The 24,113-nt window shown below is 54.4% G+C and overlaps 2 protein-coding genes across 3 annotated transcripts in view; one reads left to right on the forward strand and one right to left on the reverse strand.

The window, feature by feature from the left end:
* The window catches only part of LOC133760330 (carboxyl-terminal PDZ ligand of neuronal nitric oxide synthase protein-like), a 354,785-nt gene extending 337,117 nt beyond the window's left edge, over positions 1 to 17,668 (forward strand). For both annotated transcript variants that reach the window (XM_062192633.1, XM_062192634.1), the window contains exons 11-12: positions 12,817 to 13,144; positions 14,253 to 17,668. In XM_062192633.1, coding sequence (XP_062048617.1) covers positions 12,817 to 13,144; positions 14,253 to 14,739 — 815 coding nt within the window. In that variant the 3' untranslated portion in view covers positions 14,740 to 17,668. The remainder of the gene's footprint in view (positions 1 to 12,816; positions 13,145 to 14,252) is intronic.
* SPATA46 (spermatogenesis associated 46) lies at positions 4,830 to 7,570 on the reverse strand. Its single transcript, XM_062193747.1, has 3 exons — positions 7,468 to 7,570; positions 6,006 to 6,119; positions 4,830 to 5,356 (listed from the first exon to the last, which is right to left on the reverse strand). The coding sequence occupies exons 1-3, from the start codon at positions 7,568 to 7,570 to the stop codon at positions 4,830 to 4,832; spliced, it is 744 nt and encodes a 247-aa protein (XP_062049731.1).
* Positions 17,669 to 24,113: the final 6,445 nt, after the last annotated feature.

The following is a 24,113-nucleotide window of genomic DNA, read 5'->3' on the forward strand; positions in this document are numbered from 1 at the left end:
GTGCTCTTCAGAATCACTGCCGCTTCCGTCAGGGACCACAGCCAGCCCAGCCCGTCTCTCTGTGGGTGCGTGCCTCGAGCACACCTGTAAAAAGTGCCACGTGCAATTCTTTTATCGTTTTCCATCCAGGCCTTGCGGGGGGATCAGCCCTCGCAAGCAGGCTGGCTGGAGCTGCAAGGGAAAGTTTCTTTTGCTCCTGTAAGGCTGGAAGTGGCTGCTGCCGGATTTGCAAACGCCTGGGGAGAGAGCCGAGACCTTCGCTAGAGCCTTATGTTTGGGGAAGTGAGTCTTGATCCTGGACCACCAGCTACAGACCCAGGATACGGTGGTTCCAGAGCGCGATCAGCAAGGTTCTGGTTGCCCCAGAGTGGAGCTCTGCAGCCCTACCTTTGCTTTAGAGCCTACATGAATGAGAGTGCAGCCCCTTTCTTAGAGCTTCAGTTGGATTTCTTCTAGACCAGAAATTCAAGGGAATACATGCAGCTTTATGTTAGCCCTATGTGGTGCATGGAAGTAGGATGGGGTGGTTGTGTGTGTGTGTATGTGTGTGTGTGTGAGAAAAGGTAGGTATGTGTGTGGGCTTGTGAGAAGTGACTGGAGAGAAGAGAAATGGGACATCCAGGGGATCAGAATCAGCAATAGATTTGGGGTGCTTTTCCTAACAGCATTTAGTTGGAGCGGTGTGGCTCTGTTGGCTGTATTTTCTCATGAACCATTGGAAGTAGGTCCAGATACATAGGGAAGGAAGAACCAGGAACGGGAGATCTGTGAAACTGAAGGCGCAATGGCCAGGGATCCAGTTTGGCTGCACCTGGCCAGCTTGGGAAATTCCAACCTGGGATTCCTTGAGTCTGGGACCTTGTAGACCTCTAGGATTTTGAGCGACCAAGCAGGAGCTGAGGAGGTGAAGCCAGAGGCTGCAGGATGAGGTGCCTGGAATGTGGATGGCAGGGGGTGGTGTAGTGGGTGGGGCAGGTAATTCCTAAAATGGTCTTGAAAAGCTTGCCAAGGAGAGGATGAAGAAACGAAGAGAGGTTAAAATACTGGAGAGACCAGTTATGTGTGACACTGACTTGGGCCACCATCCAGACTTTTCTGCCCTCTGGGTGTTGCGTGGTGGCCTTGGCCTGCCTCACCTACCTTTTCCCAACTCAGGCCTGCCCTGGAGCACTCACTCGTGTGTTGGCAGCCTCCTTAGTGTGACTCACATCAGCGCACACTCAGCGAGTGGGGATGGGAAACCAAGAACGGATCCAGGGGCCTTCAAAGGTCACCAGCCCCCCAACCCTCCAGCCTTCCCTCAAGGGTCAACTTGGCAGGAAAGGGAACGTTGCAGACCTGGTTCCCCAGCAATGGCACCCTGTCCTCCCTCCTTGCTTCTGGCTCTGCTAACTCAATTCTGCCTCCTTCTTTTTCATCCTCTACTCTGCCCTATATGGAGGACAAGTGGACAGCGGGGTCCCCACCTTACTGGTGACTGCCCCAGGTACAGCGCGAGGCTCTCACAGTTGTGGAGCTGGGAAAGACTCTCTCTGCATGAGAAGGACCACCTGTTGGGATTGAAAATGATATTCCTCCTAGTCCCGCTTGTATCAGTGCTATCTGTAAGCCTCTTCCTAGCCTCACTTCTCTCAACTGATCCTGTTTAGGAGTTGTATTCCTTTTATTTACTCGTTGCTTGACTGCTTCTTCCTACCCCCTTACCTCCCTAGCCCTCAACTTCCTAAAACTGTTGTGTCATTAACTCTGTCGGAGCAACTCTCTGGGAAAAGATTCTGTTAATGTAAGTGCACTTAATCCCTGGATGTTGTCACTAGTCTAGTGGCTTTTGCTAAATAAACCTTTCGTATTTCTCAAAGCTTTTCCATTGTCTTTTCTTGCTGCTTCTGTTCCACCTGCTGCTCCTCTATCCCTCACTTTCCACCCACTTCCCAAGCCAGGTGGCACCAGCTCTGTGATGTGGTTCCCGAGGCTGGGGGGGTTAGGAAGAGTTTGCGTGGTCCCTGAAGGAGGCGAGGAAGGTGGTGCCTGAAGTTGCAGTTATATAGACCAGCCTTGTGCAGGAGCAGATTCTGTGAGGGCTTCATGGGGCATGAGGTTGCTTCCAGGGGACTTTGATGACGTCTGGAGGCATTTGAGGTTGTCCCAGGCAGGGGAGCAATGCCACAGGCAGGTAGGAGAAGAAGTCAGGGTTACGGCTAGATGTCCTCCCACAACAAGAAGTTATCCAGCCAAAAGTGTCAGTCGTGCTGAGGTTGGGAAGCCCTGGTCTGTGCCCATTCTTGCAGACTTTCCCGATCCCAGGTCTTTGCAAACTCTAAGCATCATTAGTATGCGGGCAGAGCAAGGTGAGTGCTTGAAAAAAGCCGCCACACGCATGTTCAGTGTACCTGAGATCATCAGGATCGTACAATCTTACTCAGTCTTAGACTGTCTGAAATACATGGTAGGAAGTCTGAATGGGCGCATTCAAGAAATGTCCCTTACCGGGGGCAAACAGACACCTCCCCCCAACACACACACATCTGCCTGGAAGGTATCATTGCAACACAGCTGAGCAGGGAAGTCCTGCCTCAGGCGCGTGGTTTCCCTGCCAGCGGTGGAAATGAAGGAATGGGAGGGCGGGTGATGAGGGAGTGCTAACGAAGGGAGGTGTCAAAGGACTCCCAGAACAGACTTTATTTTAAGGCAGCCAGATCCCTTGGTGGGATTTTTTTTTCAGCTGTTTTGAAGGCTTGGCGCTTTGTCAGGCCCAGGCCAGAGAGAATGTTGAAAGGGTCCCTAGCCTAGGTCCCTCTGAGCTTTACTTATAAACCCAACTGAGCTTTATTTTCTCGTCTGTAAAATGGGGAGAGTGTATACCACAGAAAGCTTTTACGGAGAGTAGATGAGATTGCATTTTAAAAGCACCCAGCAGAAGGTGCCCGGCAGTGGCCCCAGGTACAGCAGAGTTTATGTCAGCTTTCTGCTACCTGCACCTGTGCTGGCCAGGGCAGTCGTGTGCTGGGTGCCTATTTCTGAGAAAATGGCCGGAGTTACAGCGACACTGCATGAAGTGAGACACAGAAAGCCCCTTGTCTTCAGAAAGACACCAGCACCTGCAGGGCAGCACAAGCAGGTGCTCTGGCCCCTGGGCTCAGCCCCTGGCTGTTGGCTCACTGCCTTTCTTCTCCTGATGGCTTCCATGGATACACATGCCCTGGAAGAAGAGAATGGGGTTGGCCGAGGATGGGAGTCAAGATTAGGAGTGGATTCCTTTCCAGGTTCTCCTAGACAATGGTGAGACCCCAGCCCTCAATGTTTGCCCCTTCCTATACTGACTGAAGAGCCCCATTAAGGGGCCACACACACACATACACACACACAGCCACATGTGTAAGGAAGAGCCTTCCAGGCCTCAGGTGGCTTTTCCAGTTAGATAAAAGAGTATCTCAGACTCCTGGGGACTGAGGGACCTGCCCCGAGTCATATACCTGCTCCTGTAGGAAACAGGATCCTAGGAAGGATGTCAGGGCTGCAGCGAGAGGGTGGGCTGTGACCAGCATGTGCCAGCTGAAGCCTAGCAGTCGCATAGATTCCTGGACCCCAGCTGGGTGTCATGGCACGGGGAGTCGAGCAGAGCTGGGAGTGAGCTCCTGACACACGAAGTGATGGAGATGTGAGCCCAGCCCCTCTCTTGCGCTGTGGGTCAATGAAAGAACCGTAAATGAAACTGCAGCAGCACAGTGACAAGCAGAGGCAGCTCTGCTAAACCACAAGGTAAGATTCCAGGATGAGTACGTATGCATCCGGCCCACCTGTTGGCCAGAGACTAAGGGAGGTCTGGTGCCTGCATCCCTGAAACGAGATAGCCCACTGTAGTGACAGGGCCCACTGAGTCACGAGGCAGGGGAGCAGGATGTGAGGAAGGCCTCCAGGCCCCACTGGTGAGTGTTCATCTTTCCTCTGTTAAGTGGCCCAGTGGGAACATATGTCCACAGTGCACCTCTGCTGCCCGCCCATCTTTCTGGGTCGGACGGGTCACAGGTTTCACTTGGAAGTGGAGTAAGGATCAAGGCTGGCTGCCGAGCGCGTTACTTGGTAGCAGGCAGCAGAGTGACGTGACTCAAAACAGCCATGCAAAGCTGGCCTTGGGTCAAAACAGTTTTGTTCTGCTTCTGTAAGTGTAGTTGTGGGGGATGTGGTAGGGAGTGCCCGCCCCACTGCCTTCTTTGTACCTCATGCTCTGAGGCCTGTTGCCCTCTCTGCTCCCCTCCCCCACCACTCAGGAGATCAAACATCTGAGATGCCTTTCAGACGACACAGATTCCTTCCTCAAGCACTCGGGAGGGGGACATCAACCCCTGCTCCCCAGGGAGGGGCAAGAGCTGATCACACAAGAATCCATGACCAGAAAGCCAGGAGCTTAGAGCAGTGGCTCTCACATTCGGGCTGTGTCTAAGAAACCTGGGGGGCAGATCAGGTCGCAGGTGGATCTGCCCCACCCTCAGCGTTCCAATGGAGCCTGAGAATTTCACTTCTCACCGATTCCCAGGAGACACTAGCCTGGGCTAGCAACACTTTGAGAGCCACGGTATTGGAGGATATCCCCAAACTTTGGGTACTGTGTTTGCTTCAGGAAGGGAGGGGAGGAGGGAGGCAGGGAGTTGGGCCTGGTGTTGCTAGGCAACCATTAGCCAAAGAAGATAGAGACTGGGCACTGGAAAGGACAGCAGGTGGTGCAAGGTGACCTCAGACTCAACAGAAGACTGACTAACTTTGATTTATTGGCATCTCTCTAGAGACATAACTAGGCTGCATCCGCCGTTCACCTGAGGTGTCCAGCGGGACTATCTGAAGGCCTGGCAGCTGCCGGAGGAAAGCCTGTCCCCTGGCCGGGCCTTCTGCTCCTTGCCCAAGAGGGTCTTGAGCTTGCGGTAGTACACCCTGCAGCTGAAGCCCTCCTTGAAACCCACCTTGATGTGGCTCTTGAGGGAGTGCAGGGTTGGGTACATGCGGCAGCAGGCCGCACACTTGTAGCCGTTCTGCTGGGCCGGGTGCCACTTGCAGGCCGTCAGGATGTCCTGGGACGTGATGTAGTCCAGGGAGTCCACTCCAGGCCTGGCTTTCCTGGTGGTATCTCGAGGACATGTGTTCTCCAGGGAGGAAGAGGACGAGCAGGTGCTCTCAGCCACGTCCTCGGGAAGGCAGTTGTCCCCCCTGCCTTCGTCCTGCTGCACCTCTGGGAAGCTGTAGGCCTCCAGGTGGCTCTCTCTGTCAGTGCATACGAAGTAACTGTAAGGGGAGAACCAGGGTCGGTAGATGGTGCAGTTCCGCCTTAGCTGCTCCCCGTTCTGGGTGTCCCCCAAGCTGCAATCTGCAAAGGAAAGGGCTGTTCTGAACCTGTGGCCACAGGCAGGGAGCAGTGAGGTCAGGATGGCTGGAGGCCATGGGGCGCACAGAAAGGCATGAAGGCAGGTAGCCAGGTATGACCTTGAGTGTCCTCCATCCCACCTGGATCATGATTCTAAGAGCAAGGCGGCAGGTAAGGTGGGAGGAACAGCCTAAGACACTCATTCTGTCTCTACTGGTACAAATGCATTGCATATCTGGACAGAAGAGGCCCCTTCTAATCCCTAAGCCTTAATCCGTTCTAGGTCCTTCCCTCCCTGGAGGTACCTTGTCATCTTAGACAAGTGGCCCAGCAGACAGTCAAGCCTCTGGCCTCCAATGGTTTCTGTGGGTTTTCTGTTTGTTTGTTTTGCCACCAGTGGTTGTGTCCACTTCTCCCAACCTCCAGCTCATCTTGATCCCTCTTCCACAGCCCCCTCAGACAGACTCTGCTCCCCCATACCATCTTGAGAGACAGGAGAGGCCTATGGGTCTTTACTGCAGGCAGGAGGAACAGGTTGGGGCCTGCAGGTGATAAGGCAGGCAGCAGGTGGTGAGCCAGCTTGCAGAGCCCTTCCCTTAGGAAATTGGCCCCTGGTTGTCAGGTCCCCACACAGAGTTGGGAAAGGCCTCACCTGGTGAGAGCACTGTGTTATGCACCCCGTGCCGGAAAGAGCTGCTTGAGTACTGGGTGGGTAGGGTCTGAGCTGGGCTGGATGCCTCTGTGGGTGCCGCTGTCTTTATTATGTCTGGATTAGAGGAGAGACATTCTGGTGAGCTGAGCAAAGATGGGAGTCCGCCGAACACACCTGGAAGCTCAACCTCTACCCTTCAAGGTGTCTCAAAGCTGAAGCAAAGCAGTGACCTCTTGATCCCAGCTAGGCCGAGCCACTCTGGGTGACTCCCTGGGGAACTCCAACTGGGGTGGTTTGATTCAGACCACAGAAGGAGCCTCAGGAAAGGGGGACTTAAAATGTGGCCCAGATGAGTCCTGTCCACCCCGCCTGCCCCTTTCCTGGCCCTCTGGCAAGCTAAGCTCCTCACATGGGAGACTTCACTCTGATTGCAGGTCCGTGTGCTCACACACGGACAGTGGTGTGTAGTCCCTCTTAGGATGAGACGCCTAATTATCTCCTTGAGACATCACAGACCCATAGGCAGAGAAGGGTCATGGGGGCCCTTACTGCTTGGCACCCCCTGGAGCAGCAGCTGACACTGGATACGAAGCAGACCTGCCTCAAATCTCAGAGCGGTTGCTGTGCTTAATCTGCAGGAAGGATGTATCCGTGTCATCTCTACAGGCAGACAGATGCCCCAGAGAACTCCACTGAGCCATGCAAGTTCTCATGTACCTGGAGATTACCTGGGGATTTTGTTAATGATGCGGCTTCTGATTCTGTGAGCTTCTGCATATCTAACAGGTTTCCAGGTGGTACAGGTGTTGACACCTGGAACAGCAGACGCTCACCATGTCCCTCTTTACTCCACAGTGTGCTCATCAGTTTCCCTGCTGCTCGGGCTCCTAATGATAGTTTGTGATTCTCCAGCTTTTCAAGACCCAAGGGAGTAAGCGTTTAGCCTAGCAGTTGGGACACCTGCAGCCCGCATCAGGATGCTCAGCTCTGGCTTTAGACTCCAACTTCCTCCTGGTGCAGACCCTGGGAGGCAGCAGTGGTAGCTCAGGAATTGGGTTCCTCCTACACACATGGAAGACCTCCAGCTAGCCCACCTCTCCCTGTTATCTGGGGAGTGAACCAACAGATGGGAGAAGTCTGTCTCTATCTCTCTGCTGCTCAGATACATTTTTTTTTTTTTTTCAAAAAGCAACAGTACCTACACTTTCTGTAGGCGGGCCTTGAGATGCCATACAGGCTGTAGGGGAACAGTCTTGATGACAAGTTTCCCTTATTCTTTCCTTGCCAGGAATTAACCACAAATGTAGCATTTTGAATGACAGTTTTCTCCCCACATGTAATTTCGCTTCCTCACTAAATCATGGTTTTGTACCATGACCTGATCGAGTACTCAAGGAAGAACTTAAAAAAAAAAAAAAAAAACCACCCCAATCTTTGTGGTCCTAGTGACACCGGAGTATACCTGGCAAGCTGGTGGCACGTGACGACGTAATGTTAGGAAAAGTGCTCAGGGCAGAGGAAGAGATTCGAGGGCCAGAGATGCTGAGAAGTGAGAAGTTCTCCATTTCTGACCACTGCAGGGTCTGGAGATCACACACCTGCTCCCTAGGGCCTGGCCGGGTTGTCGGGACAATCAAACATTCCGAATACTGTTGACATCACAAAGTCCCATAATTCCGCTCATCAGTGGGGTCTGCCCTGTGCACGATGGACTGTTGGTGCAAGATTAACATAGCAGCCTTGTTGGCTTGTCATCCCTCAGTGGCCTGACCTGAGAACACCCAGAGAGGGAAGGGGACAGTAGAAATAGGATGGTGATGCTGGCTGTTTGTCCCCCAGCTCCCTTCTAAATTGTTACCACTTTTCTGTGCAGCCCCCACGTCCAGCCCTGGGAACCCCTGTACTTTCTGAGTGAGCTTTTTCCCTTTTTTCTCCTCTACCTGCCTAGCGTCTGCTACTGAATATTTTTTGTTTTAGTTTCAGCTTTTTGGTTTAGGGTGCATTTTCTTTGGAAATACTTTCAAATTCATAGTGCAAAAATAAATCAGTACAAAGAGCATCCATATACTCTGCACCCAGATTGTCTTCTTGCTAACATTTTACCGCAATTGCTTGCTTGATTCTCCTTCTTCCCTACTCTCTGCCTGGTGTGTGTGTGTGTGTGTGTCCCCACATGTGTGTGTGCTTAAGTGTTTTGTTGGACTTATGTCTTTTTTTTTTTAAACTATTGTCATGACATTGGTTCTTTTTTTTTTAAGATTTATTTATCTGAAAGGCAGAGTTATAGAGAAGCAGAGGCAGAGAGAGGTCTTCCATCTGCTGGTTTACTCCCCAGATGGCTGTAATGTCCGGAGCTGGGCCAATCTGAAGCCAAGAGTTAGGAGCTTCTTCCAAGTCTCCCATGTAGGTGCAGGGGCCCAAGGACTTGGGCCACCTTCCACTGCTTTCCCAGGCTATAACAGAGAGCTGGATCAGAAGTTGAGCAGCCAGGACTCGAACTGGCACCCATATGGGATGTCGGTACTGCAGGCGGCAGCTTTACCCGCTATGCCATAGCCCCGGCCCCCAAACACTATGTCTTTTTTTCATGCCAAAATACTTCAACATGTATTTCCTATGAGTAGAGACCAGATCTTCTTTTCTATGGCTTGGTTTCTTTTCAGCAAGGGACTAAACCAGAGTTGGTGGCTTCCGCTAGACCATTTGGCTTGTAGAAATTCAGATTGCTGCTAAAGACTGTTGACTCCAGGGTGCCAAGTCCCTCTCTACAAAAAGCAAGGCTAACCCTTGGGTGTGGTGTGCAATGAGGGTCAGTGAGGAGGTGGGCGCTTTGCACTTGACTGGCAGTGTCCCGTTCCAGACCGTCACAACTTGCCACCCAGATACACGATGGTATGTCAGGTCTCCGTGGTGGGTATCTTGTGCTGGCTGCGACAGATACAGCCACAGGCTCCTCTTGCAGTGGTGTGGCGCAGCGCGTGTGTGAGTGCGGTGCTTCCGCTTCTGCCCGAGCAGCCCAGAGTCATCTCGTTCATGGTGCTTTCCTATTCGGCAGACAGTGGGAAACTTCCTAGACCTGTTCCTGCCCCAAAGTCCAATTTGGAACTTTAGACTGCGCTGGGGCGTTAATTAAAGCCACGCCCTTTGGTGACATGATGGGTGTTGGCAGTTTCATTTGGACCCTTGTAGTGTAGAGAAAGATGATGAGCGCGGGAGTCAGTGCACTTCTGACTCCCCCCACCAACTCTGCCAGTGTGACGTCACTGAGCAAGCCTCTCAGCCTCATGGGTTTCCACACCGTTGATTTAGGAGCGGCTGAACATCTTGCTAGTACAGCCCAATGATTTACACAGGCACGATACACACAGGACTCCCACTCTGCTGCCTCGCTCTTCCACGTTTCTCCCCCTGCCAACTTCAGAGATACTGAACGCAGAGAGGGCTCACAAGACTGGGCTGGCAGGCAGCGCAGGAGGCTGACTCTCCCGGGGCCTCTTTTGAGTTTTCCAAGTCCAACGCTGCTTGGATTAAGTTATTGAGTGGTTGATGGGGACCTGGCCTTTCTAGGGTGGCTCTGCTCTGGTAGCAGGGCCTCGGTCTTGGCATAGTGTCCCCTCGGCGTGTTGGTGGCCCAGGCAAGAGGTGACACTCTCAAAGTGACTGGTCGCTGCGTAAAACGTGTCTTTCTCATTTGTCTCCCACCTGCTTTCCGAGCCCTTCTCGGACAGGTAAGGCACACCCCCTCCTGTGGATGACCTACATCCCCAGATGCCCCTCTCTGCTTGCGTATGTGCATGTTGGGGGGTGCCGTGGGGAGGGCCACCCAGCTGTTTCCCATCGTCATCTTTCCTCCATCATCATTGCTTCCTGAACCACCAAGCCTCGAGTCCTGAGGCAAGAGAGACAGAGTGCCGGGCTCACCGGGGCTGCAGCAGGAAAGGTGCGTGTTGTGCCTCTCTTGGATGGGGCGATAGAGCAAGCCGCAGCCAGAGGTCCACTTTGGGGAGGAGGGCACTTTCTCCTGGCCTGACATTGCGAGTCTCCTGCAGACCACTCCCATAGAGGGATTTTTTTTTTTTTTTTTGACAGGCAGAGTGGACAGTGAGAGAGACAGAGAGAAAGGTCTTCCTTTAGCCGTTGGTTGACCCTCCAATGGCCGCCGCGGTAGGCGCGCTGCGGCCAGCGCACCGCGCTGATCCAATGGCAGGAGCCAGGTGCTTCTCCTGGTCTCCCATGGGGTGCAGGGCCCAAGCACTTGGGCCATCCTCCACTGCACTCCCTGGCCACAGCAGAGAGCTGGCCTGGAAGAGGGGCAACCAGGACAGGATCGGTGCCCCGACCGGGACTGGAACCCGGTGTGCTGGCGCCACAAGGCGGAGGATTAGCCTAGTGAGCCACGGCGCCGGCCCCATAGAGGGATTTTTTGAGTGGTTTTTAAAGGGGGTGTGGGGAGTTGTCAGCAGTCTCTACACTGTCAAGCCCATGGTGCAATTTTTAAGAACTCATACAAAAGTCAGGTTCAATTAAACTCACTTATTAAATACCTACTATTGTCCAAAGCTCTAAGCTAGCATTGCAGAATATTAAAAGCACTTAAGATGCTACTGCACCCTCGGATCTTACTAGTTTATTAGAGTGACAGGTGCATTTGCCAGAAGAATTTAGGCAGGTGTAACGAGAGTGTATAATAGGCTGTCTTTAAGAATCCAGAGTATTTTGTAGAGTACACTATGAAGAGCAGAGAGCAAGCAGTACAAGAAAAACAAAATGGTGCATAATCCATTAGCAAGGGTGTGCTTTAAAAATAGTACTAGGAACTCATAATTTACAGATCACCTTGACAGTTCTTGGTGCTTACACTTGTAGAAACGAGTGTGTCTGCTCTGAAAATTCTCTTTAAACCCAATAAGGAAGGCACCACCTAAACAGCTGATCCAGGGAGCGGTGGAGGATTTGCATCCCCCAGTGTATCTCTGGAGCATTTCACATGGTATGAAATACTGGGGGAGGAGAGTTAAGTGACTTAATTTCCAAATCGTCTTTGCTAGTTTACGGATTACGTGATTAAAGACAATGAGAAGGGCGGGGGATGTCACGGGCAGATTGTAACAAAGTGAATGGTGTGACAACCTGCAGGCTTAGGAGAAAAGTCTGCTCATTGTGGGTGAGCTGGGGACTCCTGTTAGTGTGCTGGGACTACACTGGAGCCCACGGATGCTGTACTCAGAGTCCCCTGGCATGTCACCCACCCTGCCATGGAGCTTTCTCCTGCACGTGGCTTGGGGCAGTTAAGCAGGTGATGTCACAGAGGCACCATCTCTGCCGAAACCACAAGAAAGTGGGGTGCTCCCCTTGGCCCGGGACTCAGCAGTGCAAGTCCAAGAAAACTACTTTATGTAAAAATTCAACAGAAGAAAATGTACATCCTAACTCAGTTTCTTTTAGGAAAGGCTCAGGGAGAACAGGCACTTAGCAGAAGTGTTGATAAGAAAAGGAACCTGGTTGACCAGATGCACAAAATATCTGGGGCCATTGCATGGACAGAAATATTGGGCCTAGTGCCACGGCCCCGATGCCCAGGTGCAAGTGTGTGGCTTAGAGCCTGGTGCTCCAGCCATTTCCACAATGAACCTTGGGGCAGGCCTCTAGGCCTCCACAATTTGCCATCTGTGAAACGAGTTGTGGCAATTTGATGAAAGGTATTTACTGAGTACCTACAGTGTACACTGGCGTCAGGCTAGCTGTTGAAGGTACAAAGATGAGGGAGGCATGATCCCTGCTTTGGAAATGCTTATCATCCAGTGGGTCTGTACCCAGTCCTTTGAGTTAATTATTCAAGCCAAAGACAGATTCCTGGGAGAAGGGCCATCTAGTAGGTCCTTTTAGGCAGCCATTCCATGATGCAAGGCAAGGCAGAGTGGGGGAAGGAGCCCTGAGCTTTGGGTTGGAAGACCTGCATGCTAGTTGCAGGTCTGCCTGTAACTAGCTATTTGACCTCAGACAACAACAGTTTGTTATCCCAGGCCCCAGGTTCCTCACCTTACTATGTCCCAACCTGCTAGACTGTGGTAAAATATTAAGTGGGCTGGCAGTGTGCCCCAGCACCAAGGAACTGGCCAGGTGGTGTCCACTGGTTCTGAACCACCACTTCGGATCTCTGCACCCAAGCTGGCCTCCCCTCTGTCTCCAAGTTCTACCCCTGGAGATGAGGAACTGCTAGGCCATTCTCCATATAGAAAATCACACTCGGGACTTCCAGCACCAGGCTCATGCTTGCCATCTCTCCACCAGCTGCTGCCCCAGGGCTGAGAGCCCAGCATGTGTCCACGGCTGTGTTACAACGTCATGTTCCATTGCTCCATCCTTATTTTCTCTCTACTTCAATATAAATAAATAAAATAAAGGGGTCAAGCTGTGAATCAAGGAGGCGGGCTTAAGGAAATCAGTTAGTTTTATGGCCACAGTTAGTCACTGATTGCCCCGGGTGGAGCAGAACAAGAACCTGCAGTCCCATCAAGAAAACTCCGCTTTCCAGTTCAGAGCATGTGTGCTGGGTCTTTCTTGAACACCAGAGCACTGCAAAAGCTCATGGGAAATGGAAGGGGGAAAAAATAAGTTTAATTGGGTGCTCGAAATGTTTGAAAATTCACACAAGGTTAATGACGACATGCATTTCCCATGATTTTTTGAAGACCCCTCGTAATTCCAAAGCCTCAGGGAATCTTGGGTGTGTGTGTGAGAAGAGCCGGGTGATGGCGCGAAGGTCCACTCCCCCCCTCTCAGCCGGTCCTTTCTCTCTTCTCTGTTCCAGTGGACCACAGCATGTTTGAGAACTTGAACACAGCCCTCACTCCAAAGCTCCAGTCTAGCCGTTCCTTCCCCCACTTGTCCAGGCCTGCAGCCCCCAGCTCTGCCGCCCTGGGCTCTGCGGAGGCTGGCGCGCCGGGACTCTGGGTAGGCAGCAGCCAGCACCTCAAGAACCTGGGCAAAGCCGTGGGGGCCAAAGTCAATGACTTCCTGCGGAGAAAGGAGCTCTCGAGCCTCAGCAGCGTGGGCGTGACAGAGATCAACAAGACGGCCGAGGCCCAGCTGGCCGATGGGGCCGATGCGGCACCTGGGGCCTGGCTGGAGGATGAAAGGTGAGCCCCTTCCCACCTGCCCGCTATCCCTGCAGTTCCGTGGGCTCGTGCAGCATCTCCAGGGGAGAAAAGGCAGAAGGTTGGGAAGTGAAAGTCATGTCAAGAGAAGCGGAAGCCGGCGCCGCGGCTCACTAGGCTAATCCTCCACCTTGCGGCGCCGGCACACCGGGTTCTAGTCCCGGTCGGGGCACCGATCCTGTCCCGGTTGCCCCTCTTCCAGGCCAGCTCTCTGCTGTGGCCAGGGAGTGCAGTGGAGGATGGCCCAAGTGCTTGGGCCCTGCACCCCATGGGAGACCAGGAGAAGCACCTGGCTCCTGCCATCGGATCAGCGCGGTGCGCTGGCCGCAGCGCGCCTACCGCGGCGGCCATTGGAGGGTGAACCAACGGCAAAAGGAAGACCTTTCTCTCTGTTTCTCTCTCACTGTCCACTCTGCCTGTAAAAAAAAAAAAAAAAGAGAGAAGCAGAAGGCTGGGTCGTGTTCACAAGCACCAGTGTCAACCTCCATAGCCACAGCTCATGCATCCTGCGTGCCCAGTGGCCGTAGCACCGCTACACACTGTATCTGCCTCGTTTTTTCTAATCTTCGCCATAGCCCTAGAAGGGAGCGTGTGTCTCCCTTTGCAGATGACTCAAGTTCAGAGCCTGGGAGAGTAGCCGGAAGTCAGTCAGTACTTGGCAGAGAGCTGGGTCTGACCCCAAGTGAGGGGCAGAAGCTCCACCACCGAGCCCCTGGGATGGGAGTGAGACAGCCCTGCCCTCCTTCCGGATTGCACCAACAGGTGCTTCCCAGGCCTTGTTTGGAACACATGTACCTCCTGCACAGGGCTTACTGCGGCGGCTCTGCCCAGATGCAGGTCTCCAGTGCTCTTGATTCCGCCTCCTGGAGGCAAGGCGCTGTGCTGATCTGCGTAAGGCTGGAACGGGCCAAAAGCCGTTTGCACACAAGTTACTGAGACCCACCAGCTAAACCAAGAATGAGAGCTCAGGGCGTACCTCTCGCTCTCATTGAGTGGGTGAGTTGTAAGTACAGTTGGGGTTAGAGAGGTGAGAACGCAGCGTGGACTGGCGTCCTTAAAGCCTGAGTGTCCCTTGTGCTCAACCTTACAGGTCAGTCCTGCAGGAAGCATTCCCTCGGCTGGACCCTCCACCTCCCATAACCAGGAAGCGAACCCCGCGGGCCCTGAAGACCACCCAGGACATGCTGATTTCCTCGCAGCCTGTCCTAAGCAGTCTGGAGTATGGGACAGAGCTGCCACCCGGGCAGCCCCAGGACTCCCCTCCCACGGCCCCGCCTACCCCAGCAGAGACGTCACAGCCAGAGGTGGCCACCCCGGAAATGGGAGAGGAAAGCGAGACTCTGCCCAACGGAGAGGTGCCCCTGTCCTCGGTCCCCGACCTTATCCACAAGGACAGCCAGGACGAAGCCACGCGAAAGACGACTGAGCACAGAAGGGCCTCCTCCCCTGGCCTCAAGCTCAGCTTGAGCCCCATCAGCCTGAGCGAGTCCTGGGGGAGCGGCGGTCCCCCTCCAGGGACACGGACCTCCAGCCAGGACAATGAGGGCCCTCACCCGGATCTGCTGTCCTTTGAGTAGAGTGTCCCTCACAGAGCACCACCCACTTCTCCACTGCGCACACAGGCCCTGCGCTCCGCGGTGTCTGTGTCTTGCGCGCACATGCGCAGCACGGTGCGGCCGGTTCTCCCACGTGGGTCACTGCACACTAGGAAATCTTTGAGTAGTACCAACTAGAGTCTGCAGAGGCACAGGGCCTCGGGTGCCACCCCCATCCCGAATTTCTTCCCGTAAGCCCCTCTGGGAGTCTACTGTAGCCCTTGGATACCAGAGCTCCAACAGGGCTGAGCGCGCCCCGGCTTCCCGCTGAACCCTAGGGCCGGCAGCATGGCCCTTGCAGGAAATCTCTTCCTGTCCCTTGTACGCTGCCCACTCCCTTGCTCTTCTCCCTCCATGCCCTGCTTCTCTGTCCTCCTTGATGGCCCAGGGCCCCCCTGCCCCACAAGGAGCAAGGTTGGGTGAGCGATGATGGGGCTGGCTTGCTGATGGGCCCCAGCCTGGAAAGCCACACACCCTGACCACTGCCCAGCCATGGCTCCTTGGAGTCCCAAGGCAGCACGTGTCCCTGGGACCCTCTTTGCCTTTGCCCCTGGGTTGGAGGTTCTGGGGAGATGCTGACCAGGCCTGAGACACTGAGGGCTCACCCGAGACTTGAACCCGGGATTCTCAAGATGTTCGCGGTAGAGTCAAAGGCAGAACCCACAATGAAGTCGCTGCTTGTCTGGAAGAGGCACTCAGGGAATCAGGGTGTCTGGGGCGCCTGCGCAGAAGGGAAGGCAAGGCTCCCTGGCCGGGTGCGCGGGGCAGGTGCAGCGGAAGCGTCAGTACGTGAGTGCGCAGGTTGTGTTGGAGGGAAGGGCCCGGGAGCCTGCAGAGGTCCCTAAGGAGGGAACACAGAGTCCAGGTAGAACAGGCAGTGAGGACGGGACCAAGAAGAGCAGTCACTGGGGCTCAGAGCAGCTCTCCAGCGAGTGAGGCGATTCTAGGGGCAGGCTCAGCAAGCACGAGGGCCAGAGCATGTGAGGGGCTGGAACGAGGTCAGTGTTGGGGAGCAGCCACTTCGAACTGATGACGTGGGAGGCGTGTATGCGCTTGCGCAGAAGTTGCCCGAGGCCTCCGCGTCTGGCCTGCCTTTCCCTTCTGCGCTTCCCCTGGAGCATCTGTGGCCGGGACTGACAAAGTGGGTCCAACCTGGACTAGCTTTAGGCGAACTTGCTCTTGTGTCCTATCTTGCTGTCTTCCTGTGGCCAGCGAGGGGGTGCATTCAACCCGGAGGGGCTTCGCGGGGAGAAGGGACAGCCATTACCCTGAAGAAGGAGGCCAGCCAGGGTGGAGGAAGGAGGGAGGCTGGGAGGGGCTCATGCGGCCAGGGCTGGCTGGGCAGAGGCGTCTGCTCTTCTATCCACTATCTGGCTGTCTGCTCCTGGGCTCTGGGACGAGTCCATCCCCTCCCCGCCACCTCTGCAGGTGAGATTCCCACCTACTGCTGCAGAGCCGGGAGCCTCAGAGGAGTGGCTGGCATTGGGCCCCCTCCTGCGCTGTTGGTTCTGTGGCTATGCAGCCCTGCTACAGCCCTCCTGCCCCCCTCCTCCTCCCCCCACCCTGCCTTCCGTTGCCGGGAAAGCCGAGCTCTTGCACACGCTGTCTGTGGACTTACATTTCTCCTCTCTCCCTGGTGAAGGCGAGTGCGGCCCGGCTCCTGCAGGCCTGGCAGGGAGAGCCCAGGGCTGTAGCTGCTCGTGTAGACCCTGCCTTCCTCCAGAAACATCGCAGGGATGCAATGTCTGCCCCCGGTGTCAGAGAGGAGTTCCCAGGGCTCTTATGTAGGGTGCTGTGACTTTTCCCAGGATGGGACCTCACACAAAACACCCTGGGCATGGCGTTGAGTGGAAACTCCAAACAGGCGCTCTGGGAGCTTTGCTTCTCCAGTGCCGGGGGTGCTGCTGCTACTGTGGGAGGCCCCCAGATGTGAAATCTGGTCTCAGATGCTGCAGGTACTGCCTGGGGCTAGAGGGGACAGGTGCTGCTCACAGCCCAGCAGGAAAAATCCCGCAGGGCTGGGCTCAGACCAACTCTTCCATCCAAAGCCCTCCCGGTTTGCAAGTCCACCCAAGGGCTCGGCAGCCATGTTCCCACACCCCCTCAAAGCAGATCCAGCTTCTCTGGGAGCTCTCCCCTCAAGCAGCCAGCCCCCAGGAGGGCAGGGTGGTGAGGCGGCACCAAGGACCTTTCTTCTAGGAAGTTGGGCCCCCCAAGTCTTGTCTCCCCGAAGTCCATGGTAGCTCCCTACTCAGCACATATCTTTACCCTGATAGACCAAGGCGTGAGCTTCCAGAACCTGGCAGGAGAATGGGGACCCTGCACAGGGGGAGAGAGTGACTGTCAGCACGTGGGCGAGAGGAAGACACAGGGCTGGCAGCCACCACCTGTGAAAAGGAGAAAGCTGGCCCCAGTCCGGGGAAGGAGGAAGATTATAGATCTGAGGATTTTCTAGAGAATTAATATTTATATTTCTAGTAATTTTCTGGTAGATGGGAATTGCACAATAAAACGATTTGGTTTGGTTTGCTGGCTCTGTCTACCTGCCTCCTGGCTGACCACCCAGAGCAGTGGCTTCCTCGGGGTTGCCTTGTAGGGAGCAGGGCATTTGGCTGTGTGTGAGCCAGAGAGAGGGAGATGGGGAGGTGGGCGCTGCCATCAAAGCTCCCATCCAATGCCCTGGAGGGACAGACAGTTTCTCAGGAGATGGTTCCACTGGCCACCATTCAGAGTGTCCCTCTGCCCACCAGACCTGTCACTGTTGCAGGGCTCCACATGGTGTGTGCAGGTAAGACCCCACCACCATTCAGGTGGAAGGGCCAGTGGCCAGGCCTGAGAGTCGCGAGCTGGGTTACACAGTCCTCTCCCACCAATGAAGGGATGGAGAGGGGGGTGTGTGTGGATACCCTCTTTCAGGGTGGGCCAGAGCTTCCAACAGATTCTTATAGGGAGGCCTCCCCAGAATACATGTTAGCAAAAACACCCAAAGCTGCTGACCTAGGGGCTGCCCAGGGCCTCGCTGCCACAGGCCTCCTCTGGACTGGCTGAGCCTGGATGCCCATTGATGGGGAGAATGTGGCTTGGATAAGAGCTGGTCTGGACCACGGAGTGGTCACCCCGCTGAAAGGTGGCCAGGCCTTTAACCTTCGAAGGAAGAAAGAAATCAAGAAGGGAAGTGATGTTTCGTCTGTTTTGGGGGAGGAGGGGCACCGGGAGACACCAGGGCTGTCCTGCCCAGCCCTCTGCTTGGCCACCATGACTCCGCCAGGGCTTGGATTCCCAGGGCAGTGGACAGGAGCTCCTGGGTTCCGCTCATCAGAGTCTCCGGTGCATGGCTGAGTGCCCTCCCTGCATCTGACTCCACTCCCATGCTGGGCCTCGCAGAGCAGGAACTGGGAGGCAGCAGCTGGGCTCTCTGAGGCTGCTCGCTCTCTCTTGCAGCCAGGTGGGCATGGGATATTCTGGGAAGCAGGGGTGGGTGACACAAAACCAAGCTCCACACATTCCGCGCATGGGGAAAGGCATTGAAAGCACTGACAATGACAGCCTCTTTTCTTGACTGGAGTGCCTGGGATGATCTCTCCCATTGGATGGCTTCAGGATCCTTGCTGCAGGCGCTCAGGTGTGAAATGTGCCTTGAACATGCCTTTCCTTCTCTCTGTTATGCCAAGTAATAGCTTCGGGAGAGGGAAGAATTGTCAACATTTTTGGAGGACATTGTAAGCATGAGCATGGGTGTGCCAGTCGCTGCTAACATGGAGCTCAAGCAGAGCACTCTCTGGTCTAGAAGCTGGGCACAGAGGCTTCTGCTCGGTCCAGCTATCCAGTTCCCTGCCCACTACCAGCTGTGTGGGGCCCTGCTGACACTGGTAAAGAAGGGGTACACAGGAAGCCCTGTCTCTGCCCACCTGCGAGTTAGGCTCACGAGATCTGTCACTGGGTATGGAAGAGCGGACCAGCAGCTGGTGCTGGGCTGTAGAGGGTTAAGCCTCCACCTGTGACGCCAGCATCCTATATCAGAGTCCCAGCTGCTCCGCTTCTGATCCAGCTCACTGTTCCTGCGCCTGGGAAAGCAGCCGAGGATGGCTCAAATCCCTGGGCTCCTGCTGCCCACATGGGAGACCCAGATGAAGCTCCTGGCTCCTGGCTTTGGCTTGGCCCAGCCTCAGCTATTGCAGCCAATTGGGGAGTGAACCAGTGGGTGGAAGATGTCCCTCTCCCTCATCCTCCTTTCCTCTCCCTGCCAACATGCCTTTCCAATAAATTTTGAAAAAAAAAAAAAAAAAAAAAGCAGAGTGCTAAAGGAACATCCATTACTTCTATGTGTACAGAACTTGCCAGAAGACACTGAATGGGAGCCCATCAGCTTCCTTCCCCAAGTATGTAGGTGCTAGCGGGGAACCCCAGGCGGGGTGCAGATTTATGGGCTCTGATGCTGCCCCAAGGTCAAGAGCACTCCTTCGTGGGCAGCCTGCTCTGCTCCCAGGCGCTGAATCCCTGTGCAGCGGGTGAATCCTGGTCATGTTCTCCAGTTCTGGGCTGGACTCTCTCTGTCTCCCCTTGCACACCCCCACCTCCGCACCACAGTGAGAAGCAGGCCAGCCTCGTAGCAGCAGAACTCAGCAATGACTTTAGTGGCTTCTCATTGAGCTTTTGGTCCTCGGGGTCCCTTGGGCTTTGCACAGTGCTCCCTGCTACACCTGCTGCTGGGTTTGGGCTCCCCGCTCTGGACCCCCCACCTTGGCTCCCCTGTGAGTGGGAATGAGTGACCGAGTGCACATGGCACCTGTCCCCTCCGGGATGCCCTCCTCCTGCCGCTGTTGGCACTGCAGCCTGCAAACCCCCCCACCCCCCCCCACCCCCACCGCCATGAAAGCCCAGAGTCCCCTGCGCTGACTTCCTACTAATGAGAAAATTCCTCTGCTTGCTGTATCTAGGGAGCGACCCCTGGGAGACACAATCCCCTTTGTGCCCGGCTTATCTCCAGCTGCTGCCGGGATAAACCGTCCAGCCCAAGGGGGCCTGGGCGTGCTCTTCCCCGCCAAGCACTCACTCCCTGGGCCATTGGCCGCACACATACGGGACGCAAGCTGGGCAGACCCTACGGGTCAGCTCTGCCCCGTGGGGGTCGCCTGGAGAATCTGCTGCCTACACAGAGCAGGAACCACACCGCAAGTGGTTTTCCTTGGCAATCAACCAAAAAACCATCTCTGAACGAAACAACTGAAAACAACAAGCAGCCTCCCAACACAGCACCTTCCCCCTGAAGGCCACCAGTTGGCCACCTTGTTGCCACCCATTGGCCACCTTGCTCGACCCAGGCTCCCGCTGATGGTGTCCCTCCTGCTGGCCTGGTCTCATAGGAACTTCTTGGCGTTCAGCCTGCTTTTGGGCGAGCTCTCAGCCACTGAGAACTCCCTGTGGTTTTCAGGCTGGTCTCGGCCACCACAGGCCACTGACGGGAGGAACTCTGTCGGCCCTGGGAAGGGCTTGTGGCCTCAGCCACGTGGCTGAGCGCTGTCTGTATCCTGAGCCCGCCGCACCTGCCGAGCCCCAGTGGGGCTGCTCAGAAGCCGGGGCTCTCACCTTGCATGAGCCTCCCATCATTTCCTGGGATCTGGAAAACGCTGGCTCCATGGACCTAACCCGATTTGAATCCCAGCTCCTGTGTTCTGGCACTCTCGGGAAGTGTGGGTGGCACACCTGACAACTGCTCCCTAGACCTGGCCAAGGTGTGACATTTCTAGGAGCTGGATCTCCTGGAGAGGCTGCATCAGCCCCCTGGGAAGTGACCATTCTGTGCAATGAAGCTGACGGGCTGGCGAGGCTGGGGATGGGACCTGTCCATGCCTCGCCCTCAGCCCTCAGCGACTCTGTAGCTGCCCTGTGTTGTGACACGTCGGGAGGTCCTGCTGGGAGGCACAAGTGAGGCGTCCGACAGGTACTGTGCACTCCGGGTCTTCTCACCCCAGCCCCAGCCTACCTGGCCGGCTCTACCGGCCACACCTGCCTCCCTGCTCCCTCCCGTACCCCAGGAGTCTCCCAGAACCGCCCCCAAGCCCTCATGGAAGGCAGTCCTCCTACCTGGACCACAGGTTCGCCTTCCCCTCTCTTAGCTCCGACTCAGCCAGGCTGCGTTACATCATTCTTCAGCCCTCGGCTCAGGTGCCCCTCCCTCCAGGGGTCCTTCCCTGCCCCCCACCCCCAGCCCTCCCCTGCTCTCCTGGAGCAGCCCAGGCACCGGCCATTGCAGCCCTTGCTGTAGGACACAGGAAGTCGTGGCCTCAGCTCCCAGCACAGTGCCCGGCCTGGCCCAAGAGCTCAACGAAGAAGTGTTGGAACTGAGTTTTTTTCCAGCTCCCATCCTCAGAGCCTCTGGCCACAGACAGGCTCTGGGCCCCATCTTTGCTGTGCAGGGAAGGGGCGAGGAAAAGCATGAACAGGCCCAGATGTGGCTCCTTTGCCTGCAGCCAGAGCCTTTATTAACTCTGGACAGGTGCATTTTGTCTGACCTGGTGTAGGAACGCGTGGGCTTTCATACCCGTGGGAGCCGCTGTTCCCATTTGTAATATTGTAGCTTGCCACTCGCAACCTCCCTCCCAGATGGAGCTCCAGGACATCGCTAAAGCTTCTAGACTCCCCAGGAATGGTGCGCATCAATGCACACACTCAGCTCGCTTGCTTTCCCCTAGAATCGTGCAAAGGGGCGACCTGACGAAGCCCAGCCTGCAATGTATAGCCCAGCTCCCTCACTGACAAAGCCTCCATTTCTCAAAGGCTAACTTGTGCCAAGGTCGTCTCACTGGACGCCACGACAACCCTGGGTGCCACGATGCATGATCCCTCTTTTCTAGCTGAGGCCAAAGACTCGGGGAGTTTAGCAGTTTGCCCATAGTCACTCCCCCAGTAAGTGACAGAGCTGACAGCAGCTGCTGAAAAAACATTCGTTCCTAAGGGGATTGCTAAGAATCCGCTCTGACGCGCAGTAGTTTCAGCCGGCTGTAGGAATGGTGGGAGTTCGGCTGTTGTCGCTGAAATTGCAAACTCGGGGAAGGCTGGCTCCTACGCTCACCCGGTCATCGACACTGAAGACAAATCATTCAACTGGGAGATGAGTAACTGGAGAGTACCTGCCTAAAGAATATCAGGATATATAGCCTCCTTGGTTAACTCGCCAGTGCTTAAAAACACCTACCGTGCGGTGCTGGGTTTCTTGATGACGGTCTGCCCTCTTGTGGCTAATTTTCGGTATTACAGCTTCTTGTTGCTTCCCTCCAAAGGAAAATTTTTTACAATAATTTTAATATATGAGATAAATACTATTTCAATTTTGTCAAAGATTTATTCACTTATTTGAAAGACAGAGTTACAGAGAGAGGTAGAGACAGAGAGGTCTTCCATCCGCTGGTTCACTCCCTAGATGGCCGCAATGGCCAGAGCTGCATTGATCCAAAGCCAGGAGCCAGGAGTGTCCTCCAGGTCTCCCACGTGGGTTCAGGGCCCCAAGGACTTTGGCCATCTTCCACTGCTTTCCCAGGCCACAGAAGAGAGCTGGATAGGAAGTGGAGCAGCTGGGCTTGGAACCGACACCCATATGGGATGCCGGCACTGCAGCTAGCAGCTTTACCCACTACGCCACAACGCCGGCCCCACTATTTCTAAGATGCTTACAATTTCCTAAAATTATTCACAAATAGCATGTGAAGGAAGAAATAAAAGATGTGATATGCACAAGGCTCAAGTATTTGGGTCCCTACCACCCACGTGGGAGACCTGGATTGGTAGTAGTGGTCCAGGCTCAGTCCTGGAATTCAGGCGTTTGGGGGCGTGGACCCGCTAATGGAAGATCTCTCCTTCCCTCTCCCTCCTCCACCTCTCCTATCTCTTCCACCTCAGACCATCTTCTTCTTTTTTCTTTTTTAAAGATTTGTTTGTTTGAAAGGCAGAGAGACAGAGACAGAGACAGAGAGGTCTTCCATCTGATAGTTCACTCCCCAAATGGCCATAATGGCTGGAGCTGGACCTATCTGAAGCCAGGAGCCAGGAGCCAGGAGCTTCTTCCAAGTCTCCCATGTGGGTGAAGGGCCCAAAGACTTGGGCCATCTCCTACTGCTATCCCAGGCCATAGCAGAGAGCTAGATCAGACACAGCGCTGGCCTCCAGACCATCTTTAATAAGAACACTTTAAATAGATTCTCTTAGAAAGTTTTCAAATACAAAGATGCTCTTGGAAAAAAATATTTCAGCAAGCAGAGAAATATGAGGGGTCTCCAAAAACTTTGGAAAACATATATCATGAAAAAATTGTACATGCATTTCAAAGTATTTTTGTTTCCTTCCACAAACTCTTTGATTATATCAGAAAATTGGGTGGGATTGACATTGGTGATATAATATAAAAACAATATCTATGATAGCAATAGACACATTTGCTATATTGTACAGAAAAAAAAGGAAAAATACAAGTTTTATTAAGTTATGGATAACCACCATCTTTTTTTTTTTTTTTTTTTTTTTTGACAGGCAGAGTTAGACAGTGAGAGAGAGAGACAGAAAGGTCTTCCTTTCCGTTGGTTCACCCCCCAAATGGCCGCTATGGCTAGTGCGCTGCGGCCGGCGCACTGCATCGATCCGAAGCCAGGAGCCAGGTGCTTCCTCCTGGTCTCCCATGCAGGTGCAGGGCCCAGGGCGCCGCAGGAGGAGGATTAGCCTAGTGAGCTGTGGCACTGGCCTAAGCAGCATCTTTTTTTAATGGAGCTTTCAGATTAGCAGGGATAAAATTGATCTATTCTATTAAAAGCAGGAAAGGAAAGGGAAAAAGAAACAAAATGTGTGGTAAATGGACAGAATGGAACGGGATAGCAGAAATAACTTCCAGCAAAGCAAATTACAGTGACTGTAAGTGTACTGAGTACACCAAACAGAAAGGATCTTAAATTGGAAAATAAACCCAGCAATATTTTGTCTACAGAAGGTGATGTTAAAAGATAAGAGCGGCCGGCGCCATGGCTCACTTGGTTAATCCTCCGCCTGCGGCGCCGGCATCCCATATGGGCACTGGGTTCTAGTCCCGGTTGCCCCTCTTCCAGGCCAGCTCTCTGCTGTGGCCCAGAAAGGCAGTGGAGGATGGCCCAAGTGCTTGGGCCCTGCACCCCATGGGAGACCAGGAGAAGCACCTGGCTCCTGGCTCCGGATCGGCCCGGCGCTGTAGTGGCCATTTGGGGGATGAACCAACTGAAGGAAGACCTTCCTCTCTGTCTCTTTCTCTCATTGTATAACTCTGTCAAATAAAAAAATAAAATAAAATAAAAAGATAAGAAAAAAAAACTCGACAATGAAGGCTCAGAAAATCTGAT

The sequence above is a fragment of the Lepus europaeus genome, chromosome 5, assembly GCF_033115175.1.
Source record: "Lepus europaeus isolate LE1 chromosome 5, mLepTim1.pri, whole genome shotgun sequence".
NCBI lineage: Eukaryota > Metazoa > Chordata > Mammalia > Lagomorpha > Leporidae > Lepus > Lepus europaeus.

Coding starts and splice junctions, on each gene's coding strand:
- SPATA46 (XM_062193747.1), bottom strand. CDS start 7,570: ATGGAGAACTTCTCACTTCTCAGCATCTCTGGCCCTCGAATCTCTTCC. Junction 6,120..7,467: donor ACGTGCCACCAGCTTGCCAG/GTATACTCCGGT, acceptor CCTCTAATCCAG/ACATAATAAAGACAGCGGCA. Junction 5,357..6,005: donor TAACACAGTGCTCTCACCAG/GTGAGGCCTTTC, acceptor TTTCCTTTGCAG/ATTGCAGCTTGGGGGACACC.